Source organism: Euprymna scolopes, chromosome 32, assembly GCF_053919585.1.
Source record: "Euprymna scolopes isolate OS-2025 chromosome 32, ASM5391958v1, whole genome shotgun sequence".
Lineage (NCBI taxonomy): Eukaryota > Metazoa > Mollusca > Cephalopoda > Sepiida > Sepiolidae > Euprymna > Euprymna scolopes.
Window position 1 is genome coordinate 91,020,762 of NC_136513.1, and position 25,948 is coordinate 91,046,709.

At 32.3% G+C, this 25,948-nt stretch overlaps 1 protein-coding gene across 1 annotated transcript; it reads right to left on the reverse strand.

Annotated features, from left to right (window-relative positions):
- Positions 1 to 1,529: 1,529 nt before the first annotated feature.
- LOC145256484 (BET1 homolog) lies at positions 1,530 to 25,948 on the reverse strand. Its single transcript, XM_080115429.1, has 4 exons — positions 25,793 to 25,948; positions 13,265 to 13,365; positions 10,927 to 10,983; positions 1,530 to 2,369 (listed from the first exon to the last, which is right to left on the reverse strand). Exons 1-4 carry the CDS (start codon positions 25,821 to 25,823, stop codon positions 2,214 to 2,216), a joined length of 345 nt encoding a protein of 114 aa, XP_079971555.1. The 5' UTR covers positions 25,824 to 25,948; the 3' UTR covers positions 1,530 to 2,213.

Genomic DNA, 25,948 nt, shown 5'->3' on the forward strand with positions numbered 1-25,948 from the left:
TAAATTTCTGCAGGCTAGTACAGTCAGGGAAACAGAGGGAATTCCAAAGTCTAGTAATCCGTGGGAAGAAATTAGAGTAGAAGGCCTTTCAGCCTCAACCGTGATGGGGTGGGATCTTGTTGCTTGATGGGTTAGTCTAGGGGTATGTATGTCAAGCACATTCCATTAAAGTACTTGTGAAACAGGCACAGGGTTGCAACATTGCGGTGATGGGATAGGGGTTGAAGCTTGGTTGATTGTGTGGGACCTATAAGATTAGAGACTTTTTTTGGGTGCTGTCTAAAAGGGAGAGACTAGTGAGAGACTCGTTAGCCCAAACGTGGCAACAATACTTTACCTCAAATCCATCCTTATCAATACCATGTTTTCTGTGACTTCCTCCTGAAAACAGATGCTGCTACATCTACTAATCCAAGAACTCTCATCCATTCTTTCAATGTGACCATACCAACAAAGTCTCCTGTTCTGCACACATCTTCCTGATATCAGCAGGTCTAAGCCTGTCTTTAAAACTCACATAACACATTCAGCATATTGTTCTTATATAATTTCTCTCCATGCAACACATGTCCTCAATCCTCACTGGCCAAGTTTCACTTCCATGCAAACATCACCCTGCAAACACATGCTTCATGGACTCTTCACTTAGTCGACAGTGGTAGCTCTCTGCTGGTTAGTAATGACAGAATTTCCTCAAACTTACCCCATCCTCTCGTAACTCCTGCAATCACACTCGCACCTTTTAATATTTTTTTTATTGTACTTCAATTTCTACCTAATTTCACTGGATAATCCCATTCGTGAAGGAGTGGAGGAGGGTGTATTCTATACTATCACACACATTCTTTATAATTCAGCAGAGAAAAAAAAAAAAATTTCTTCATTTGTTTTTTGTTTTTTAATGCGTGTTGTGTAAAATAACGATTTTTTTTTATTCTTACTAAACTGTCAGCCATCCTTGTCCACAAAAATAGTTTGGATCTTTAGTTGGCCTATTGGATAGTGCTGTCTTGCTGTAACTGTAGTCGTAATGGTTATGCGGCAGCAAAAGTTTGTTTTACTCTCCTTTCTGTAGTTGCAATGATAAAAAAAAGGGGGGGGGGCTTCTTGTCCAGAATACCCCCCCTCCCAAATCGAAAATTAAGAAAAATCTGTATTTACATACCAGTGACAAAACGAAACTATATTCCAAAAATCACAAATTGATCAATTTTATTTACTAAAAAGACTTTGCAAGTGATTAATAGGAATTTATAGGTATTACAATATAAATCTAGTAAGTTTGAATTATTGTTAAGTTTTGCTTTTTTTTTTGAGATTTTTTTTTTTTTTCAAAATAGCAGGTGAGATGATCACTGCTTGGATACTCATAAAATTTGATTTTCTTGTTTAGAAATAAAACTGATTAATATACACAGTTTTTTTTTAAATCAAGGATATGTACATCATACAGATTTTTCTTTTTTTAATATAAGGGAAATTCTGGACAAGAACCAAAAGAAAAAAAAAAACAAAAACTGTCAACAATATCTTTGCTCAATGATAATGTTTTTGGATGTTTTATTCGTTTATAGTATCACGCGAGTTTTTCTTCACTCGCACACCAGAAGCGTGAACAAAAACAAATCTTTGAAAAAAATGTCTGAATGGATTCAGTTCACAGGACAAAGACTTTATTAATCTCTACTTGTCACTGTGAACTTCCTCCCATCTCCCATAATACAACTTTCTGTACACGTTAGTTCTCGTTCTATTCTTAACTCCAAATGGAATTTTCCACTTATGCCTAAGTTAACCTTATGGAGAAAATACCGTTTTTAACACTATTTTGTGGAAAGGGAAGTGGATTTTTTATCTTTTTTATTTTATAGCACATCAACCTTTTGTTCCGGGGGGGGGGGGGCAATTTCCTGGTAAATAGTGTGTTCAGTGGAATAGTCAAAGATATTTAGGGAAATTTTGGTTATTTGTTTTAAGCAGCGGTTGAATCTGAAGTTGTACCGACTCAGATAATCACTCCCCAATGACTAGAGAAAGTCAAGAGAGAAAAAGAGACGGAGGAAAATAAAATGAAATGGAGTGGGGGAGGGGAGGGGTGATAGAAAATTCAAACTTAAAATGTCTGTGTTTTGAGAAAACGTTCAAAATAATAGCAGCAAAAGACGGAATGAATCAAGTTAACGAGGGCGCCGAAAGATGGATCGTCGGGGACGTCACCGAAATTTAATGATAAACCAACAGACAACAAATACGAAAAGAACAAAGAAGAAAAGATAAAGCCAAATTTTCCAATGTCCGCCTTTCGTGAGACCCTTCAGACGATGCATAGTCTTCTGGAGCAAACCTGTAGAATCCTCAAATTCCAAATCCTGCACAAAAAAAAAAATAAAATAAAAAAACAGTTAACCACAATTAATAAATTTGAATAATGTGATCATTTGGGGGGGGGGGTGAAGATGAAACATGTGAATATTAAAATATTTAATTCTTGTCCAGAAATCAAACTAAAAAAAAAAAAATTTATGATGTATGTACTCCTCACAGAAAAAAGAGGTCATATTCCAAAAATCATGTAAATTGATCAATTAGTTTTATTTTTAAATAAAATCAAATTTTACAGCTAAATTATGAGTGATCTCTCAACACTATCTTGAAAACAGTCTGAAGGAACAAGGGAGATAACTCCAATTCAAACTTGCAATATTTTAGAAAGCCATTCTAAATATAAGAGGGTGCGCATTGGAAAAAAACTTAAATTCACTTAAAAATGATTTTCTTTATTTTAAAACTTAATGTACATGATTTTTGGTGTATACTTTCTTTCCATCATATAGATTTTTCTCTAGTTTTTTTTTTTTTTTAATAGAGAGGAGGAGTTCTAGACAAGCACCAAATATTTATTATAAAAATATTTAAAGCCACATTCGTGGGCGATAACTATTAAAGAGAAACATTAAAGGCTTTTACTTAAACAACATTGTGAAAAATTCTCTGGATTGAATATGAAGGGGACTTCAGTCGAGGATTTGAATCATGTGACACCACATTTATACATATAGCCACACTGATAAGTTTCGGTTAAGATGAAACGTAGATAAAATATTTATTATTATAATAATATATATATATGCACACACACACACACACACACACACACACACACACACACACACACACAGTAGAACCTCTAGATACAAAATTGGTTTTGTCTTGGCTTTTGTATCTTGAAATTTTTGTATGCTGAAAAGCATTTTACACGTAAATCGTCTAATCCATTCCAAGTCCTATGAAAACACTCATTAAATTTTATACTAAGTGTAAAACCAGAATGAAATAAGAGCCAAATAATACCTAACCAAGGACCTATGGCGCAGTGGTTAGAGTACTTGAAAAAAAAATCAATTGTAGAAAGCGATATTCTCCTGAAGCTTCAATTCTCAGTGTAGGCGACTAAAAAATACAATTGCAAATTACTTAGGACCTCTATCCAGTCATGGCTGACGGAACAAGAACATGCTACTCCCGTGAAGTAAATAAAGGGTTCCGCTCGAATTCCATCCAAATTCCCGAGTTAGACAAGATACACCTGAAGAAGGTGGAGGTTATTATTAACCAAAACGTTGTGAAAATCACACTCAAGATGAGAACAGTAGTCCGATGAATCCAAATATAACTAACCAATCCTCATCTCAAAAATTCAGAAACGTCATTAAAATATTCATTATAATAATATATACTTATATATACAGTGGAACCTTTAGATACGAAATTAATTGGTTCCGGTTTGGCTTTCGTATCTTAAAATGTTTGTATCCTAAAAAGCATTTTATACATAAATCGTCTAATCCATTCAAAGTCCTATGAAAACAAATTTTATAAGTGTAAAATCAGAATGAAATAAGAGCCAAATAATACCTAACCTAACTGTTAATATCTTCACTTGCTATTTTTTTTTTTTTTTTTCAACTCTTCTTTGGCATTCAAAGATAGAATTCTATTTAATATAAAACCACTAAAAGAGATAATTTTTTTTTTGTTATTTTAATCATCACTCAATCTCGCAACCTCAATCAAATCTATGTGCACACAAGCATGTGGAAAAAAAAGGATTTATTTTCTTACAACTAATTTGCGATTTCTAAGAAAAATAAACTCCCTCACCCTCACAAAAATTCTAGATGATGTACGATAAAAATTAAAATGGAAAATCTTTCTCCAATCTATATTCTTCAAATGTAATAAAAAATTTTAATGTGTGAGTTGAAGAAATAAATTAAAGACAACAAAAAATGTTTTCCAGATTAAAATAAAAAAAAATAAAAAATTTCCAAAAAATTGCTAAAAATTTTTTTAAATCAAATAAAACCCTGATTTTAAAAAGATTTTCAAAGAATTAGGTGCCTGGAAAATAGTCTGTCACTTGTATATTTTATATCCTGCAAAATTTTTTCATATTTAGAAACAAAAAAATTTTCACATGTTTCATAAGCTGAAAATTTTGTATCTAGAGGTTCCATTGTATATTTTCTTTAGCATTTTATATCAAGTGGCTTCATGCTTTGTTTTGAATGCTGGGAGGTCTGCTAGCATATTATACATATACTAGCAAAAGTACCCATTGTTGACAGGGTTCAAAAACAGCCTACAGAAAATGGACTCTGATTTATGAAAATATGATAAGTGATGAAAAGCAAGGGTTGTAAAGAGATAGCTTCGAATTTGGGGGTATCAAAACCAAAGCAAAATATGATGAAAGTAAAAATAAAATAGATAAACCCCATAATTTATTATACCATACCTGTTCACACTGAAACACTTATCACAATATTCTGTGGATCTATATTAAAAAACCTTGTTAAACTTTGTGACATAATTCCATTCTATGGAGGTCAGGCATGAACGAACACCCCATAATGTTATTATACGATATTTCTTCAAACTGAAACATAATTATCAAAGTATACTTACGCAGATAGATATGGAAAGTCTTTATTAAAGTTTGTGCCTATTTCCATTCTATGGAGGCCAGGCGTGAACGCAGACCCCACAATTTTATTATACCATCCCTATTTAAGTTAATACATACTTATCAAAGTATTATTATGTACATCCATATCAAAAACACTTGTAAACGTTTTTTTTTTTTTTTAGTTTTTAAATTTTTTATTTCCATACTTTGTGGACCAGGCGTGTACGCAGACCCCACAATTTTAACGAATCATCATTATGCCAGATCAAATATACCCATTCCTGTGTCTCGATACATCTATCATTATATGTGATCAGTTTTCTATAATAGTCAATCATATAGGAGCCTATTCATGACCAGACACACAGACGTTCAGCTTTATATTATAGATATACACACACACTAGCAGGCCACCCAGTGTTATCCGGTCATAAAATAAACTATTTTAATTCATGCAGATTTCATATTCATTATTATAGAGCCAATTCATCCAATTATAGTACCTATTTACTATGCCTCCCCAGAGTTAGACACCAGGGTCGTTTTTTAACGTGGAGAAAAGGTACAAAAATAAAAATTGTCTCAGTCGTGAAGGATTTCTCTTCCACCGAAAGAGAACAAGAAATAGAAGTGCAGCATCTGAAGAACAGATACTACACTGTGATCTTGTCCCGAAGGCCAATATTATAGTAGTAATTTCAAAAATTACAAAAAAAACTTTTTTAAATATATATGAGACTTTGGTGCCATTAGCTAGAATCGAAACCAAAACATTCAGTTCTCTAGCAGTATTCACTTTTTTTTTTTTTATTTATTACATTTTCACCCCAAACAAGGCAAATTGCCACTTTGGTGTAGGGGGCTACTATCAGGGGCAACAACTACTGGGGTACTATGTAGGGATTTGGGCAGCAAGATGTCAGTTCACGTTACACTTGAACTTTTGCACGTCAGTACTGTTGGGGAAGCAGGGACCTGGAATCGAATTCCAGAGTCTAGCGGTTCTGGGGAAGAAACTATTGGAGTAAAAAGATCTTTTACATCTAGGGATCTCTATAGTGTGGGGGTGGGATTTAGCAGCCTGTCGGGTTTGTCGAGGGTGCTCACGTCGTGGGGGCACAAGTGATTGCAGTTCGTCAGAGCATTCACCACTAAAATACTTGTAGAAAAGGCAGAGGGATGCAACATTTCGTCGATGGGACAGAGGCTGAAGCTTAGATGCCAGTTCAGGGCCTATCAGGTTTGTGACTCTTTTGAACCTTGTCAAGGAGCGAGAGACTAGTAGCAGATGCACCAGCCCAGATGTGGCAGCAATACTCCATACATGGGCGAATGGTGGCCTTACAGGATACTTTCGGGTGTTAGTAGTTTTCTAGCACGGTAGAGAGAGCCCACCTTTCTTGCAGCGGCCCTGGCAATGCCTTCAATGTAATTGTTCTAACTCATGTTTCCTGTGAACGTTAGGCCAAGGAGTTTGAAAGATGGACTCTCAGATAAAGAGTCGTTGGCCATTGCTATGGGTGGTAGAGAGGGTTTCTTGTAATCATTGAATGAAACTAGTTTAGTCTTGGCAGCATTGAACGCGGCCAACCACTTTTGTCCCCATTCCACTACAGATTGGAGGTCTTCCTCTAGTGTTTCTGCCATTTTAGAAATGTGTTCATTCGTCTTCCTGTCGTGCCTGCCATAGAGTGTAGTGTCATCAGCATATATACCCATCTCAGAGGCAATTTTGTCGGGGAGGTCATTTATGAATATCAGGAACAATAGAGGTCCAAGGATAGAACCCTGGGGCACCCCCGCATTTATATCATATGGCCTAATTAATTAACAGAGTTAAACATATAAATGCATATTTCTGAATGCATGGAGGATATAAATTAAGTCGACTTATTCTGCCAAATACTAATTTTACAATTTTGACCCCTAAGATTGAATCAATCTTTCAGCTGAAAACCAAATCGAATTTGTTTCACAGGTACAAACACCTCATATCAAGTTTCAAGTCTGTAGATCAAAAATTGACAGTAGTTTGGTAGGGACTATTCCGCACACATACAAGGTAACTAATCTATGTATACTAGCAGTCTGCCCAGCATTGCCCGGTTGTAAAATATGTTTATGTCTTAATTCATGCAGATTTTGTGTTTATTATCAGAGACAGTTCTTTATTCATTCTTTTATTGTACCCAATATATAGTCATGGCTACCTGGTGTGGCCCGGTTATAAAATATGCTATACAATATTTTAATTTATGCAGATGTCAAATATTGTAGAACCAATATTGTATTAATTATATTGTACCCAATATGTAATAGTGATTTAATATATACATATATATATATATATAAGTGAAAGTGTCTGTCTGTGTCTGTACATTTCCCTACGCAATAACTCTGTCAATTTTTAGTTTACAGACTCAAAATTTAGTATACAGGGTACTGAGATTTGGAAAAATCGATGTGATCGGTTTTTGGCCAGAAATTTAGCTGGTATGGGGTCAAAGTTCAACGATTTGACGTTTGAGAACTCTACCAAACTCCGACAATTTTGGGCTTACACACTTGAAATTTTAGATATAGGTTCCTTGGACATGGATCTAACTTAACTTGATTTGATCCCAAAACAATAAATGTTAAGGAGTCATAATAGGGGTCAAATTTTAAAAAAATTGACTGTTTATTTTTTTTGTTTTTTTGTTCAGCATACACCTCCAAACACCCGGGCAACGCTGGGCACCCATGCTAGTATATATATATATATATATATATATATATATATTTAGTGGAAATGGTAATTAATAAAAACTGAAGAAAATGCTCAATACTGTTGTAGAGCAAATATGCGTTTTATTTTTTATTACCGTATCTTTCTGTTAAGTTACATTATTGTTTCAGCTACTCGGCCGTTTTTTTGGCCGTCTGTAGCGTCCTCAGACTTAAAAAAAATAAAAAATAAAAAAAAAATAAATAAATATATATATTCACTTTTTTTAAAAATTTATTTTACTTTATAAATTTTTAAGAGATCAAGGGAGTTAACTCCTCAAAGCTAACGCTTGATTACATTATGATTTGGATTTATATCCGAGGACTCTTTAGAATTGATGTTGTTCCCTTTATGGCTGCAATCTGTATTTCATTATAGCTTGACCTTCCAGGGATTGTTTCCAGATATTTAAGATTCTTTTTCACTAGGCCAGTTGCTCCAATCACAACTGGTATAATATCTAAATTTCACACGTAGGCACCCATTTATGGGTATCCATAGTATGTCAAAGACTGAAGAAGTCTGTTTTTACATAGTATGTACTTAGGCAGCATTGTTTAATTTAAGCAGATATTGTTAAAAATAGAATTTCTGTCTATTTTTATTTTTTTCAATTTTTCTAGTAGCCTTTTTGTGTTAAAAATAAAAAATGTTTTTGTTTTTTATGGAAATTACCCCAGACAAAGCATGAACCACTTTATGTAAGGAGCTTATAAAAAAAAAAAAAAAAAAAAAAAAAAACTTCAAGATCAAAAACTATCAAACAAATCTTAGACAAATAGCTTCCAACCCAGAAAACAGCAATTCTTCCCCCTTTGTCAAAAACATTCATAAAATGTGAGGACTAAAGGACAAAATAAGGGAAATAAGAGTTATACGGATGTTGAAAATAAACACAAGGTCTATTTTCTACTCTCCCGCTCCAGCTATGAACATCAAAAAAATGCAGAAACCAAATGTTCCATGTTTGTTTTAATTCTTTCAATCCAGATCTTCAGTGTTTTGCATCTGCAATTAGGGCTACCAATTTGTGGATGAATTGCAGGGCATTAAAGAATGTGACCAAACCAACAAAGTCTGCTTATTTTAGAAGAGTCTTTGTGATGCTGGTGGTGTTGTATCAAGACCAAATTATGATTGTGATGCACACACGTACACACAAATACATGCAGAAGTAATTGGCTTAATCCTACCCTTCTTGATGTAGCTAGTCTCAGTCTTTTCTAAAGTGGCATGCGTTCTCCAGAATTATCTGATCTATTCTCAGCTTCCTTTGTTCAAGCTCGTTTGACTCTTGGTCTAGTGGTCTTCATCAATTCATTGTTTTAATATCTCATCGTAATACAGTTTCTTATTCCAGCAGCTTTCTTTCTGAGAACTGCATGCATGTGAAACTATTCCTGCTGACCGTTTTCTTCCTACCTATAGGTGTGGTCTTTTCAAAACTAAGGTCAATAAGCATCTCCTGTCTTTGTGATAATCATCTTTCATTCTTGTTAACTCCTTACATCAAGTGGCTTCACACCTTGTCTGGAGCGATTTCCATAAAAAACAAAAATAAAAGTAATACTGCATATCTAAATCAACATTTGATTTAAAGCTAAAATTCATACTAAAATTACACACTTGAACAACGGATAACAGCTCAATCCTTACTTTCTATTCCCCACAGATGAAGATGACTAGATAGGGGAGAGGGGCTTGAGGAATTGTCCTCTGGTGTCAAAGCTCACCTCTTCTGATACGGAACATATTTCCACAGATCGCACATGCAAAGCAGCTGCAATATTTCTCTTATTCTTTATCACTAACCTTCCCTTTGTGTAGACTGCTGTGCCAGCTTCCTTGGTCACTTGCTTGTGTCTCAGTTTGGGATATCAATGCCCATTTCGTTTACATGGCATTTAACTACGTCGTCGTATTAGAATTTTATCCCACCCATTCTTCTTTTGACATTCTCTCGCTATCCATAGAGGAGCATTTTCATCCACCATTCTTACAAGATGACCAGTCAAACGCAATTGCGTGATTGCAAGCACTGCTTTTATACTGTCTGTATTTGCTCTTTTTAGGACTTCCACTTTTGTCACAATCATTCCACCTGATTTTCATTATTAGGTTTTGGAAGAGTAGAGCAAGACTAGCAGTACATATTGACTTTGTACATATTGAAATCCTTCATACAGACAATATGAACTAACAATAACACTTCTAGTCAATAGAATTAGAACAGTATGCCGCCATGGATCAAATAAAGGATCAGTTCAAAATGCTGTATTCGTTCCAGAAAGATGCACCTGAGAAAGGTCAGAGGTCACATTAGTGAAAACGTGAATATAATAAACAAGATGATAATCAATCCTCATTTAAAAAAAAAATTCCGAAACAAGATGAGAACAAAAAATATGCATTAGTCATTGCAGTAACAAAGCATTTATCTGTGGCTCACCGTGGCCCCACTAACAAGTCGTGGACACCAAATGTTGTGTCGTAGATTTTTTGTTCATCTTATGGCCATGTCGTCATTTTCTCACTGGCAATTGTCGATGAGGACGCACAAGTCCACAAGTATAAAAATGAAATAAAAACAAACAGACGCTGATGTTTCAACATATGTCAGTTGGACTATGGGTGCACGTTTCTACATCAACCCTTTATGTGCTAGGGCCAACATCTACATGCGCGAGTCCATGTGCGTCTATTGCTGGCAGCTCATCTCTCCATTTCCCTCTAAAACCTCCAAGCGATCACCTGCTCTTGACCTATCTAGAATCCATCTGTCCATCTTGGATTTAAGTGACTAAGTGCCTAACTGATTTGTCTCCCCACCCTATCAAGTGTCATTCCTATTAATCAATCCTTAATCCATTTGCTATTGCCATTTGTCACACCCTGAATTAAACCCTACCCTTATTTCTCTTTGTCTGCGTCAAGAACAAATTCCTGTCTATTGTTAAGCTCCTTTTATTACTCGCTAAACCTACTTTCTGTCCTTTTGTCATTTATCCTTTGTCTTTTTTCCTTACCTCCCCAGTACTCGAGGAGGTCATTCAAACAGGGTCACATATCTCCACATTATTCTCAGCAAAAGTCAATTGTAAAGAAAATCATTAAAATCAGACATTTAAAAAAAAAAATAAAGAAATAAATAAAAAAAGAAAAAAATTCTAAATGTGAAACTGCTTACCATTTCATCTACGAGTTTCTTTGATGTCCTAATTTCGGTACCGATGTCGATGCTGAGCTGTAAAAATAAACAGAAGCAATAAAAATTGGTTCATTGGAAGAAAAAAAAAAAATTTGTAAAACAATCTTTGCAGCATATATTTTAGAATTGATTTCTATCAAGACTTCAGAAGTTCTCGCTTCATGCCATGTATAGGTAGAAGTCTAAAGCTACTGTAAAATGATCTTATACCTAGAATTTATATTTTCTAGAGACTTCTTTATTACACACTAAAAAAATTTATATTTTCTAGGGACTTCTTTATCACACACTAAAAAAATTTATATTTTCTAGGGACTTCTTTATCACACACTAAAAAAATTATATTTTCTAGGGACTTCTTTATCACACACTAAAAAAATTATATTTTCTAGAGACTTCTTTATCACACACTAAAAAAATTATATTTTCTAGGGACTTCTTTATCACACACTAAAAAAATTTATATTTTCTAGAGACTTCTTTTTCACACACTAAAAAAATTATATTTTCTAGGGACTTCTTTATCACACACTAAAAAAATTATATTTTCTAAAGACTTCTTTATCACACACTAAAAAAATTATATTTTCTAGAGACTTCTTTATCACACACTAAAAAAATTATATTTTCTAGGGACTTCTTTATCACACACTAAAAAAGTTTATATTTTCTAAAGACTTCTTTATCACACACTAAAAAAAATTATATTTTCTAGAGACTTCTTTATCACACACTAAAAAAGTTTATATTTTCTAAAGACTTCTTTATCACACACTAAAAAAGTTTATTTTCTAAAGACTTCTTTATCACACACTAAAAAAAATTATATTTTCTAGGGACTTCTTTATCACACACTAAAAAAATTTATATTTTCTAGAGACTTCTTTATCACACACTAAAAAAATTTATATTTTCTAGAGACTTCTTTATCACACACTAAAAAAGTTTATATTTTCTAGAGACTTCTTTATCACACACGAAAAAAAATTATATTTTCTAGAGTCTTCTTTATCACACACTAAAAAAATTATATTTTCTAGGGACTTCTTTATCACACACTAAAAAAATTATATTTTCTAAAGACTTCTTTATCACACACTCAAAAGTTTATATTTTCTAAAGACTTCTTTATCACACACTAAAAAGTTTTGTAACCGTAAAAAAATACAGCTGTTACCAATATTACTGTCAACAAAACAGTAAAATTGAGAACGAACAGATTTTTTTTTTTCAGTAAAATTTTGTAGATGGTCTGCCTTATGGATTTATGAAGAACTTTCTGGACAGATATTTCTAATAATTACATAAAAAATTCCAAACCTGTTTCATTCATACGTCAATTTGGTCAGTTGTAAACATACATATGGTTATACCACACTCAAACAACGTGCCTCTCTTTTCATCATAATCGCTCTCACCTCCATTTGCCCCAATTGTAATAAATGGTTCTCTGGGAAGCACAATGTCTTAACAAGCTTCTGGGATTGACCTTCAATCCTGATCTGAAATGGAACACATACATCCAATCTGTTGCCAATCTGTTGCCAGGATCGCTGAAAAAATGGTTGCAACATTCTACCACTCCAGTAGGTATTTCACAGCTGATGCAATCCTCTATCTGTAGACGGAGTACTGTTGCCATAGAGTTCAAAACTGGCTTCGAAACCTAGTAGATGATACCCTTTTCTCTTCCCTGCAGCCTCTTTCCCACAGAAGAGACATTGTGAGCTTGTCTCTATTGTTATTCTCATAGCAAGTGCTCGACTGAACTCCAATCTATGGTCCCCCCCCTGTTTAACTTTCAAAAGAAACACTCGATTAATTACAACCATTATCAACAATTTCCCCCACCATCTGTGCCTAAATCTAAACACAAATTCCATGAACAAAGCTTCTTTCCTAGAACTGTCCACATATGGAATACGGTTCCACTGGCCTGCTTCACGGCCGATTACAATATGGTAACCTTTAAGTCCAATGTAAACAAATTCTTGTTGAGTCGTCCCCTTAAATAATCAAATTCTACCCAATATACACCATTAACAATTACTAAACTAACACCTTACATTCATTAACTCATATCCTCAAATGGCCTTTGGACCTTGATAACTGGTGACTCTTTGTAAAAAAAAAAAAAAAGAAACAGACCATCAGCAGGAGCCAGTTGTCATGCCATAATTTGTCAGTACATAATAAAATGCTATAAATGTTTTGCAGCAGGTGTTAAATAATTTTTAAGCAAATAAACCAAAACTAGTTTACTTTTCACGTGACAATCATTGCGAAACTAAGCAATTAAAAACCCATTAAAACCCACCGATTTCAAAGCTTGAACTTTTCCTGATAAAGCATTTTCCATTCGTGCATTCTCGCCTTCCACGAGATTGGGTGGAGGCCTAGTGGAGGATCTGGCTTCATCTGAGAAAAAAAAAAAGAAAAACATTAATAGAAATAAAAATACATTCAGTTTGGTGCATTTTTTTCTTTTTTTTATCCCGTGTTCACCTGTTACAAAGCATATTGCCACTTGGATGTAAGGGGCTACTATTTAGGGCCATGTCTAGGAAAGATTAACATATTTGTTTGTTACATTTAAACTTTTGCATATCAGTACAGCCAGGGAAGCAGGCAGCAGGAAGGGAATTCCAAAGTCTAGCTGTTCGAAGGAAGAAACTATTAGAATAGAAAGCTTTCTGGCATTTAGGGACAACAACAGAGAAGGGGTGAGATCTTATTGTTTAGCGGGTTTGTCGGGGATATGTACGTCGAAGGAGTACAAGTGAAACGAGTTCATCAGAACACATTTCATTAAAATATTTGTAAAACAGGCACAGTGATGCAACATTGCAGTGATGAGACAGGGGCTGGAGCTTAGTTGATAAAGTGGGACCGAATAGATTGACAACTCTTTTTTGGATTTTATCTAAGAGGGAGAGACTAGTGGTAGATGCACCAGCCCAGATGTAGCAACAATATTCCATGCATGGGCGAATGGTAGTCTTGTAAAGGTAAAGGAGACTCCTAGGTGTGAGTAGTCTTCTAGCTCAATAGAGGGAACGCACCTTCTTTGCAAGGTCATAAGTCAGGAAGCAGATAGCTTCAGCCAGTCTAATAACTTAAAAAGCAAGGATGGGAATATTAAAAAGCAATGATTGTAATATTGAATTAGAAACAAATCTAAAACCACAAAAAATGTTTAAGATTATTTTAAGTAAAGTCAATCCATCATTTCTTTTAACCATCGATTGATTTCTTCTAAAAAAAAAAGTTTGATTTTCGTTTAAGTTTTCTTGTCGATTGTTGTACAAGTTAAGATTAAAAAATTATTCGATTCAATTCTTTTCAGAATATATTTTGTTCAGATTGGAATTAATTTGAAATGGTCACCCTCTTAAAAATAAAAATAAAAAATGGTGTGGCATAACTGTTCAATTACTTCCTTTCTGATTCGAACAAAAAAAATATCAAAAAACAAAAACGTTTAACAAAAATAAATTTGGCTTAACTTATTTTACTGCAGTTTTATGCGATTTAAGATTGTAAAAAGAATATCAATAAATTTTTTGCGGCTTTGAAATCTTTTAACTACTATTTTCATTTTAAGTACTATTTTTAAGTTTCAGTTAAGTTACCTTGACATCAAACTCTTGGGTACCTTTACGCCAAACTCAATCTGCACAAAATTTCAAACAGAACTCTGTATTTAATCCACAGGAGAAAGCTTTCAATCTGTCAGTCTGAGTAGAAGTCCGAAGTAATTCACAATTATATTTTTTGATTGCCTGCACTAAGGATTGAACCTTCAATCTCCAGGATTGTAACTTTTACAACTGAATTTCATCAAGTACTCTATCCATTATGCCATGGGTTATGTTAAAAATTCCATGCAGACTCCAGAGTTCAACAAGACAGACCTAAAGAAAGTTACATCGATTGAAACGCTGTGAAAATAACATCCAAGATGAGAACAGTAGTTCGAAGAATCCAAATGAGCCGAATAATAATTCCTCATCTAAAAAAAATGAGAAACTGTAATATGTTCTCTGTATTCATTTCAACTGTTATGCTAAGTAATTTGGACATTTGACTATCAGTGGTTGAAAAGGAGCTTTGTCTAGGTAGCATTAAATGAGATCATCTATGTTGGCTGCATTTTACTACAGACTTTATTGTCAGCAAAAATAAAATCCCTAATGTCAGCAGAAACAACGTTCGATATTCTAAGAGTGGGATTTCAATTACACTGGCTACAAAGTGCCAGTTTAACAATGAAAGTAAAAGAATTTTTTTTAAAAAATAGCCAACAAAACAATCCGGTGAAAATAAATATACAAAAAATATGTTACCAAAGGCAAGATAATGTACTCTTCTACCTACCGGAATGAGTCTTTTTTTAAAATCTGTTTTAACTTATTTTAAAGTGTTTATTTAGTTTGAAAGTGTCAAGTCTGTCAAGTTAGAATAAAAAATGGTCTCACTACATCCACATCGATTCTTGATAATCGCTCAAAGATTGAAAATTAAACAAAATCTAGGGACGTGTAAAATGAATAGCTGATACTCAAAACGTGTAAACATTTTGACTTCTCCCTTTACTTAAAAATTCATCAAAATTCAGGAAACTAACCAATTTTCATGAAATTTTCAGTATTTATCAAATAATGATCATAGAATATTTTTATCTAAATCTTAGTGGAAATGTATTTTGCTTAAACAAAATAATACCTTTACAAAAGTTATGGTTTTTAATAGTAAAAAAAAAAAAAAAAAAAAAATGCATGAATTTATTTTTTGCTTTTTTAATGAAAATAAAACATTGTAAATTACAATAAAAAGAAAAAATTTTCAGGAACATTACAAAGAAGCCCCCAAAGTCTGTATTAATGAATTGAATATAACTCCAAGAAAAATTAACTTCTCAAACTACCATTGAATTAAACATTGTTTATTTAATATTTTCACAAAAAAAAAAAAAAAAAAAAAAAAAAAAAAAAAAAAAAAAAAAAAAAAATTATAATTGCAAAAAATATTTCTACTTTTTTTAGATTACATATTTCATGTAATTTTTATATGTAAGATGTTAATACTTTGCTTGCTGGAATGAACATAAAACTTTCGGCATAAAATAATTTTTATATAATCTTGAAAAATAATTTTTTTTTTTCTTAATGTAAAAGCAGGAACACAAAAATATTTAACAAAAAAAAAAAAAAAAAAAAAAAAAAAAATTAGACAAAATTTCACAATAGGAATGTACGAGTGCATAGCTAGGTGTATTATAGGAATTTTTGACACCCCTAACACGAAACTGCGAATAAAATATAAAAATCTCGTAATTTCTGTTAAAAATGGGTTGTTTATTTTCTTTATGGATTACACTTCCAAAATAAACTATTAAAGTTGTTTTAAAAGTAATAGAAACATATATATTTTTTTTTAAACAGTAATGAATTTTCCGAACTCAATATTTTTCAATTTTTAAACTTTAAAAATCTATCAAAATTTTTCTATTGATTCTATTTTTACGATATTTTCAGGGTCAATGTGAAATTTTATGTTCCTTCCAATAAACCGAATATATTTTAGACAAACGTTTTTTTTTTTTTTTTAATTCACGCCCCCCCCATTTTCAAGTGTCTATTAAAAAGTAAATAATTTACTCACTGAAAAGTAAATAATCAATTTACTCACAAATTGAAGAGAAAAGGTCAATAAGCAATATATTCAAATTTAAAACAAAACGTAGCGTTTTAGATTTTTACCTGTAAAGTTTGAAGTTTAAAACCTTTTTTTTAAACCACGTTATTTGTTTTTTCTTTTTAATGGAACCTTGGTCCTTGCTCCTTTAATTAAAAAAAACAATTAGGGCTTGAACTACATTTTTCGAGGAGTTATAAGCTTGGAAAGACAGGGGGTCGAATAATTCACGCCTCCCATTTTGAAATGTCTATTAAAAAGTAAATTAATTTATGTACCAAAGTCTTATATCACAAATTGAAGAGAAAAGGCCAATAAATATATTCAAATTTAAAACAAAAACAAAAGTACTGTTTTTTAGAAATTTAGCTGTAAAGTCCGAAGTTTAAAACCTTTTTAAAAAAAAAAAAGACTTTTTTTTTTAATGAAACCTTGGTCCTTGCTCCTTTAATTGAAAAAAAATTAGGGCTTGAATTACATTTTTTGAGGAGTTATAAGATTGGAAAGATGGGGTGGAATTATTCACTATTTTCACGAAATTTCTGACACCTAGTGCACAGCTGGGGAAAAAAGAAAACCAGCACTCCCTACCTTCTTCCAACTACCTGACATTTTCAGGCAGGCTTTCAACTTTCTGACATTTTGGGCTTCCCTAGAATCCATGTTTACAGGACTTCGTTTGTGTTTACTTAAGCTAAGCTAGAATCTCTGCTTTTGGGAGCTAATTAAGCCATATTTTTTTTTTTTTGTACAAACAAGGTTTTTTTTTTTTTTTTTTTTTATTTAATATCTTAGGACTTTACTAATTATCTTTGAAATAGACCCAGAAAACTAATCTTTATCTTTCAAAAGGAGTTTTACAATGAATTTAACTCCAAAATTTAGCTGAATTTGTCAGCTTCTAAATGTCACTGTGAAAACATTTTTTAATATAACTTTTTTTTTTACGTGTATAAATGTTTTTCCTTTTAGAAATTAACTTTAGGCTTTTAATCCTTCAAGTACAATCAAAAAGTAGTCAGAAATCTAAAGAAAAATAAAATTATGACAAACCGACTTTCAAAACTATTTCTCCCCCATCTTTTTTCCGTCATTGTTGCCCGTACCTACAAAATACTGATAGAAACTCATCCAACGTCATCAATTGTATGTAAATGTAATGTTTCTACCAGTATTTTGTTTAATTTTCGATTTTTGAACGGTTATCAAGGGTCTAAATAGCTAAAAAAAAAAAAAAAAAAAAAAAAAAAAAAGCTATCTTTTTTTTTTTTTTTGTCCTAACTCAGACTGGACACTACTTTTCTTTCAAAGTAAATAAGCACTTTAAAAGAAGTTAAAACGCAAACTTTTCCAGGCAGGGAGAAAGTAATTTATATTGCCCTTGGTAATATTTAATTGCTGTATTGAACCCCCCCCCCCTTTTTTTTTTTATTTTGTTGGTTATTATAAAAAATGCCCAATAAAAGTGACTACCCCCCCCCTCCCTCACGTTCTACAGTGTTATGAAAATGACTATTTGTCCGGACTAAATAAGCCCCCCCCCCATCCTTGCATTCTCAATCGCCACCTCATACTCAGGATTAAGGTTGTCTTTTTCCTCACCAAGTAAACTAAAGAGAATACTTAACAGGTAAAATAGAAAATGGAAACATAATAGGCAATACAAGACCCAAATTAACTGAAACGAAATTGCTCCAGTTAAGAAAATTCAAAAGTATCAAATTATTACTAACTAGAATAGGAAAGAACGGATAATCATTTTCTTTTTTGATTTCAAAATAGCCGTTTTTAAATTGTATACTTTTTCCCCAATAAATAGGTACTCGGGCGTTACATTATTTTCTTTTAAAAACAAAATAAAAACATGTAACATGAAAGTTTTTTTTTTTTTTTCTTTGGTAGACTAACACCCTCTGCTGCTTCCCCTCCTCTTTAGAAAAAAAAAAAAGAAAGTTATACTTTTCTTTTTAGACGATTACGTGTAGACACGTTCAAAAGAATTAGAATTTAGAGTATGGGTTCATTTTCGCATATAAATTCAGCCTAAAATGATCCCATTTTCGAGCCATTCATTCACAAATTGTCTTTCATTAATCCTAAGTCTGGGTGGTTGCCAGTTAGATTACAATAAAAAAAGGGGAAAAAATTATAATCTTGCGTATGAAAGAATTAAAAATAACAAGTACCAAAAAGTGCTTAAAAAAAAAAAAAAAAAAAAAAACACCACCAACAAAAGGAGACACTACAAAACAAATTAACCGATGCAAAATGTCACTGTGACAGTTAATTTAACATCATCTTCGGGTATTTCCAGGATGTTAACGTGTAATTACACGACAACAATTGAAATATTAACTGCGTGGGGGCAAAGGATGAAATTTAATGAAGGTTTCTTTTTTCCTTTTTTTCGAAATGACATATGACACCTTTTTAGCCAACGAAGCAAAGTACAAGTGATTCGTTTCCCACGTTCTTTTTACGTGGTCAGAGTCACTTGGCTCTACTTAACCGGTGTTGCCGGGGATATTTTTTTTCTGCTTATTTAGAATTTAAATTATTAAAAAAATAGAAAGAAAAAAAAAAAACTAAATTGCAGGAAAATAATGTACGTACCCGTCACAGAATGTCATATTCCAAAAATCACCTAAATTGATGAAGTAGATTTCTTTTAATAATAATTTTTTTTTAATGTTACGATTTTCAGCGTCTAAATTGTATCCATTGTAAAGGCTGGATCTCATTAGTTCGAATTGAGTTGTTTCTTTTTATTAAATATGGCGGGTCAAAACAACGTCTCGTCTCCTCATAAAATTTTCTTACGTTAAAAAATACTTGATCAATTCACGTGATTTTTGGAATAAGATATCTTTATTCCGGGACGAGTACGTACATAAAGTTTTTAAAGATTTTCTTTGTATTTTCGTTTTGAGAATAGAGTACTTATGCACTGCAGTGCACTATGCAGACCGTGCTATTTTTAATACGATTGAAGTTACATTTAAATTCAGGTTTTGTGGTATATTTTGTTTATTTAATAGTTGGGTGAAAGTGTTTCAACCCCCCCCCCCATCCATATTAAGAATGGGTTTCTAAATAACATTATTTCAGCATGATACCTTCTCTTATCTGGATAAATACCGAAAATTGGTTTAATTCTAAATTAGCGCCCCCCCCCCTTTTCACCCAAGTACGTTTTGGGTTTGTATTACTGTACACACAGATTCGAAAAAGTTGTCAAAAAAAACAAATATATAACAAATAAATGTTATCAAAGGCAAGATATAAATTACTTTTCTACCAAACTGGATATGTTTTTAGTGTTTTTATTCAATTTAACATGTTTATTCAGCTCAAAAAGCATACAGTGTTTACCGATGTATTGGAAAATTCAAAATGGCGGCCGACTCTCTTTAACACGGTAAGTTCTTTTTTTTTTTTTTTTTTTTATTACATTTTTTCACCCCAAACAAGGCAAATTGCCACTTTGGTGTAGGGGGCTACTATCAGGGGCAACAACTACTGGGGTACTATGTAGGGATTTGGGCAGCAAGGTGTCGGTTCACGTTACACTTGAACTTCTGCACGTCAGTACTGTTGGGGAAGCAGGGACCTGGAATGGAATTCCAGAGTCTTGCGGTTCTGGGGAAGAAACTATTGGAGTAAAAAGATCTTTTACATCTAGGGAGGCTCTACAGTGTGGGGGTGGGATCTAGTAGCCTGTCGGGTTTGTCGAGGGTGCTCGCGTCGTGGGGGCACAAGTGATTGCAGTTCGTCAGAGCATTCACCACTAAAATACTTGTAGAAAAGGCAGAGGGATGCAACATTTCGTCGATGGGACAGAGGCTGAAGCTTAGATGCCAGTTCAGGGCCTATCAGGTTTGCGTGCGACTCTCTTTTGAACCTTAAACCACCGAATATATGTCAAGTTATGTCACGGTAACATATATTGAGCGAATTTCTAACAGTATTTTGTCTAGTTTATTATTTATTACACCTTTTTCCGAACTTACTGTGTTAAAGAGAGAGCCGGCCGCCATTTTAAATTTTCCAATACATCGGTAAACACTGTATGCTTTTCGAGCTGAATAAACATGTTAAATTGAATAAAAACACGAAAATTATATCCAGTTTGGTAGAAAATTTATCTTGCCTTTGATAACATTTATTTGTTATATATTTGTTTTTTGACAACTTTTTCGAATCTGTGTACAGTAAAAACCCTTTTAATGAAATTTTTTTAAAAATGGTTTTAATATTTCCTATTATAATTAATGGGTGTCAGTAGCTTACAAAAAAACTTTCAATCTTTGGTATCTTTTTTACGACCTGGCCCACCCAGCGTAGTATAAACACCCCCAACCGCCCTATGTTAAGAACGGCTTTCGAGGTTGGGAGGTTTTTTTTCCGAAAGCCGTTCTTAACATGGGGAGGTTGGGGTGCTTATAATACGCTGGGGCACGTCGTAAAAATTTACCCAAATCTTTTAAGATTTTAGAAAATTTTTAAAGACAGTTTAAAGGCTTCCAAATTCCTTTCAAATTTCAAAGAGTCACAACGTGGCCTTCATAATATAACATTACGAAGGCCACGTGTAAAGCATTCATTTTTTTCCCCCGATACTTGTAAGCAATTATGATTTCAGTACTTATGGAGTCAAGCCCGACGGAGAATACGGGGTCAGTCCTAGAAATAGTCGAAGTAGTTTACGATTTGAAAGCCGCAAAAAACTATAAAAGGGCAAGCGAGCGAAGAGTTATGTAAATTTAAAAAAAAAAAAAAAAAAAACGGGCGGACGTGGGGTTTATATTACTGTACACACAGATTCGAACAAAAAGTTGTCAAAAAACAAATATATAACAAATAAAATCAAAGGCAAGATAAGTTACTTTTCTACCAAACTGGATATAATTTTCGTGTTTTTATTCAATTTAACATGTTTATTCAGCTCGAAAAGCATACAGTGTTTACCGATGTATTGGAAAATTCAAAATGGTGGCCGACTCTCTCTAACACGGTAAGTTTGGGAAAAGGTGTTATAAATAATAAACTAGACAAAATACTGTTAGAAATTCGCTCAATATATGTTACCATGACATAAGTTGACATATTCGGTGTTTTTTTAATAGTATTTTGTCTAGTTTATTATTTATAACACCTTTTCCCAAACTTACCATGTTAAAGAGAGAGTTGGGCGCCATTTTGATTTTCCAATACATCGGTAAATACTGCATGTTTTTCGAGCTGAATAAACATGTTACATTGAACAAAAACACAAAAAATATATCCAGTTTGGTAGAAAAGTAACTTGTCTTGCCTTTGATAACATTTGTTATATATTTGTTTTTTGACAACTTTTTCGAATCTGTGTACAATAATACAAACCCCGGACGTGTATAATACGCACGTGTGACCAGCAGCACCACCTCCATTATATATTTGTGTGTGTGTGTGTGTGTGTGTATTTCCAATATGGGGGATCGATTTACTAGAACATTCTAATTAAAAACTGAGCACTTTTCAAATCTCCAAATATTAACTTTTGTTTTTGATAATTAGTGTCCAATAGATAATAATCCACTGAAAAAAAATGGAGGCGGACGTTGTCGAGAGTGCCCCCTGCCCCCCCCCTCCCTAAATTCCACAATTTTTACTTTTTTAAAAAATGTTTTCCTGTTAATATCATCGATTACAGACTTGAGTTTCAGATTATAATTGAAAAAAAAAAAAAAAAAAAAATTGGGTTTGTATTACTGTACACATAGATCCGAAAAAGTTGTCAAAAAAAATAAATAAATAAAATAAATGTTATCAAAGGCAAGATAAGTTACTTTACCTAACTGGATAATTATTTTTAGTGTTTTTATTTAATGTAACATGTTTATCGGCTCGAAAAGCATACAATGTTTACCGATGTATTTGAAAATTGCAAATGGCGGGGCAGTGGGGCAGTGGGTATCAGAATTTTTTGTGAAAATAGCGAATAATTCCACCCCATCTTTCCAAGCTTATAACTCCTCGAAAAATGCAATTCAAGCCCTAATTTTTTTTTTCAATTAAAAGGAGCAAGGACCAAGATTTCATTAAAAAAAAAAAAAAAAAAAAAAACGTGTTTTTTTTTTAAAAAGGTTTTAAACTTCGGACTTTACAGGTAAAATTCGACGAGAACACGATGTCCGTTTTTTTTTAAATTTGAATATATTATGTATTGACCTTTTCTCTTCAATTTGTGAGTAAATAATTATGTACTTATCCGAGTCGAAATTAATTATTATTAGACATTTACAAAATTGGAGGCGTGAATTATTCGACCCCCTGTCTTTCCAAGCTTATAACTCCTCGAAAAATGTAATTCAAGCCCTAATTTTTTTTTCAATTAAAGGAGCAAGGACCAAGGTTCCATTAAAAAAAAGAAAAAAGAAAAAACAAATAACGTGGTTTAAAAAAAGGTTTTAAACTTCAAACTTTACAGGTAAAATTCTACAAGAACACGATGTCCGTTTTTTTTTAAATTTGAATATATTATGTATTGACCTTTTCTCTTCAATTTGTGAGTAAATAATTATGTACTTATCCGGGACTAAATTAAGTATTTTCTTTGTAATAGACACTTGGGGGGGGGGGGGGGAACCGTGAATAAAAAAAAAAAACGTTTGTCTAAAATATTATATTCGGTTTATTGGAAAGAACATAAAATTTCACATTGACCCTGAAAATATCGTAAAAATAGAATCAATAGAAAAATTGATAGATTTTTAAAATGTAAAAATTTAAAAATATTGAGTTTAAAAATTGAAAAATATTGAGTTCGGAAAATTCATTACTGTTTAAAAAAAAAATAAAAATATTTTTATTACTTTTAAAACAACTGTAATAGTTTATTTTGGAAGTATAATCCATAAAGAAAATAAATAACCCACTTTTAACAGAGAAATTACGAGATTTTTATATTGTATTCGCAGTTTCGTGTTAGGGGTGTCAAAAATTCCTACAAAAATTCTGATACTGCTAGGGGGCACTCTCTGGTAAACACGGTAAGCTTGGGAAAACGAGTTAAAAAAAAAAAAAAAAATACACAAAATACTGTTAAAACCCCACCGAATATATGTCAGCCTATGTCATGGTAACATATATTGAGTTTCTAACAATATTTTTGTTAGTTTTAACTCATTTTCCCAAGCTTACCGTGTTTACCAGAGAGTGCCCCAACAGTAACACTGTATGGTTTTCGAGCCGAATAAACATGTTACATTAAATAAAAACACTAAAAACATATCCAGTTAGGTAGAAAAGTAACTTATTTTGCCTTTGATAACATTTATTTGTTATATATTTGTTTTTTGACAACTTTTTCGAATCTATGTGTACAGTAATACAAACCCAAAAAAACTATTTAAAAATAGCGCGGTACCAAAAATACATGAGCACCATTGTTTTCCAAATCAAACTGTTTAGTGCTTTACTGCTTTCCTAGGTGTATCAGAATTTTTGTAGGAATTTTTGACACCCTAACACGAAACTGCGAATAAAATATAAAAACTCGTAATTTCTCTTTTAAAAGTGGGTTGTTTATTTTGTTTATGGATTATACTTCCAAAATAAACTATTAAAGTTGTATAAAAATAGAATTTTTTTTTATTTAAAAAAAAAAAAAAAGTAATGAAATTAATTGAATTTTACGAGTTCAGCATTTTTAAATTTTTAAACTTTAAAAATCTATCAAAATTTTTCTATTGATCCAATTTTTACGATATTTTCAGGGTCAATGTGAAATTTTATGCTCTTTCCAATAAACCGAATATAATATTTTAGACAAACGTTTTTGTTTTTTTAATTCACGCCCCCCCCCCATTTTCAAATGTCTATTAAAAAATAATTAATTTACTCAATGTTTTATATATTAAAAATTGAAGATAAAAGATCAATAAATAATATATTCAAATTTAAAACAAAAAAAAAAGTAGTGTTTTTTTTTTATATATAAATTTACCTGTAAAGTTCGAAGTTTAAAACTTTTTTTTTTTTTAATGAAACCTTGGACTTTGCTCCTTTAATTGAAAAAAAAAAAATAGGGGTTGAATTACATTTTTCGAGTAGTTATAAGCTTGGAAAGACAGGGAGTCGAATTAATTTACGCCTCCCATTTTGAAATGTCTATTAAAAAGTAAATAATTTACTCACCAAAGTGTTATATATCACAAATTGAAGATAAAAGATCAATAAATAATATATTCAAATTTAAAAGCAACAAAAAAAAAACAAAAAAAATTTACCCGTAAAGCCCGAAGTTTAAAACACTTTTTTTTTGTAACCACGTTGTTGTTTTTTTTTTTGTTTGTTTTTTTAATGAAACCTTGGTCTTTGCTCCTTTAATTGAAAAACAAAAAATAGGGCTTGAATTACATTTTTTGAGGAGTTATAAGCTTGGAATGACAGGGGATGGAATTATTCAATATTTTTCACGTTCTGACACACTGCTTTCCGGGACTGACTAGATTCTCCGTCGATATTGACTCTGTAAGAACTGAAATCGTTTGATATCCATTGTTTTCCACTTTTCAATTATGAATCAAAATGACTGACTAGTTTACAAAAACATCGAAATGAATTATGGAGGATCTAATTTCGTAATTATTCTTGTTTGTACGCTATTATATATATATATATATATATATATATATATATATATATATATATATATTAGATATTTCAACAGAAGTTGAACTTTTTTCTTTTACTCTAACCCAAGTTTTAAGTTTAGTTCAGCAAAATCAGTTTTGTTTGGTTCAGTTCAAATTCTGTAGAAGCACTTTTATCTTAAATGATTATTTACTATTAAATGAATAGTGCCAATGTAAGTCACGTAGAGGTGAGAAAAACATGGGCACACGAGAAATGGTCGCACAATTCCAATATAAACAATATGATGATCAATAAAATATATAATTTCAGAATATTTATTTTAATTACAAGTAATTTATATCCGACAAACATAAGTTTTAGTTTAAAAAGGTGATCTTTCGAATGTTAATTCTGTTTTTGAATGATTGTCGCATTGGACGCGACAATTCGTCGGAAATAATTTTAAATATTTTTAATTATTTATTGCGAATTGTCATATCTACACTAAAAGTACATATATATAACTTACATTGCTCCGTTTGGACATGCTGTCGCCTCATCTTGTTCTCTTGTTTTGGTTAAGCTGTCGAGTAAAAGTGGGAAAAGAAAAAGAAAAAAGTCCCTAGTTGTGCATACGTCATCAATTTATACGAACTACGTCATCACTTTGTGTGTTGGTTGTCAC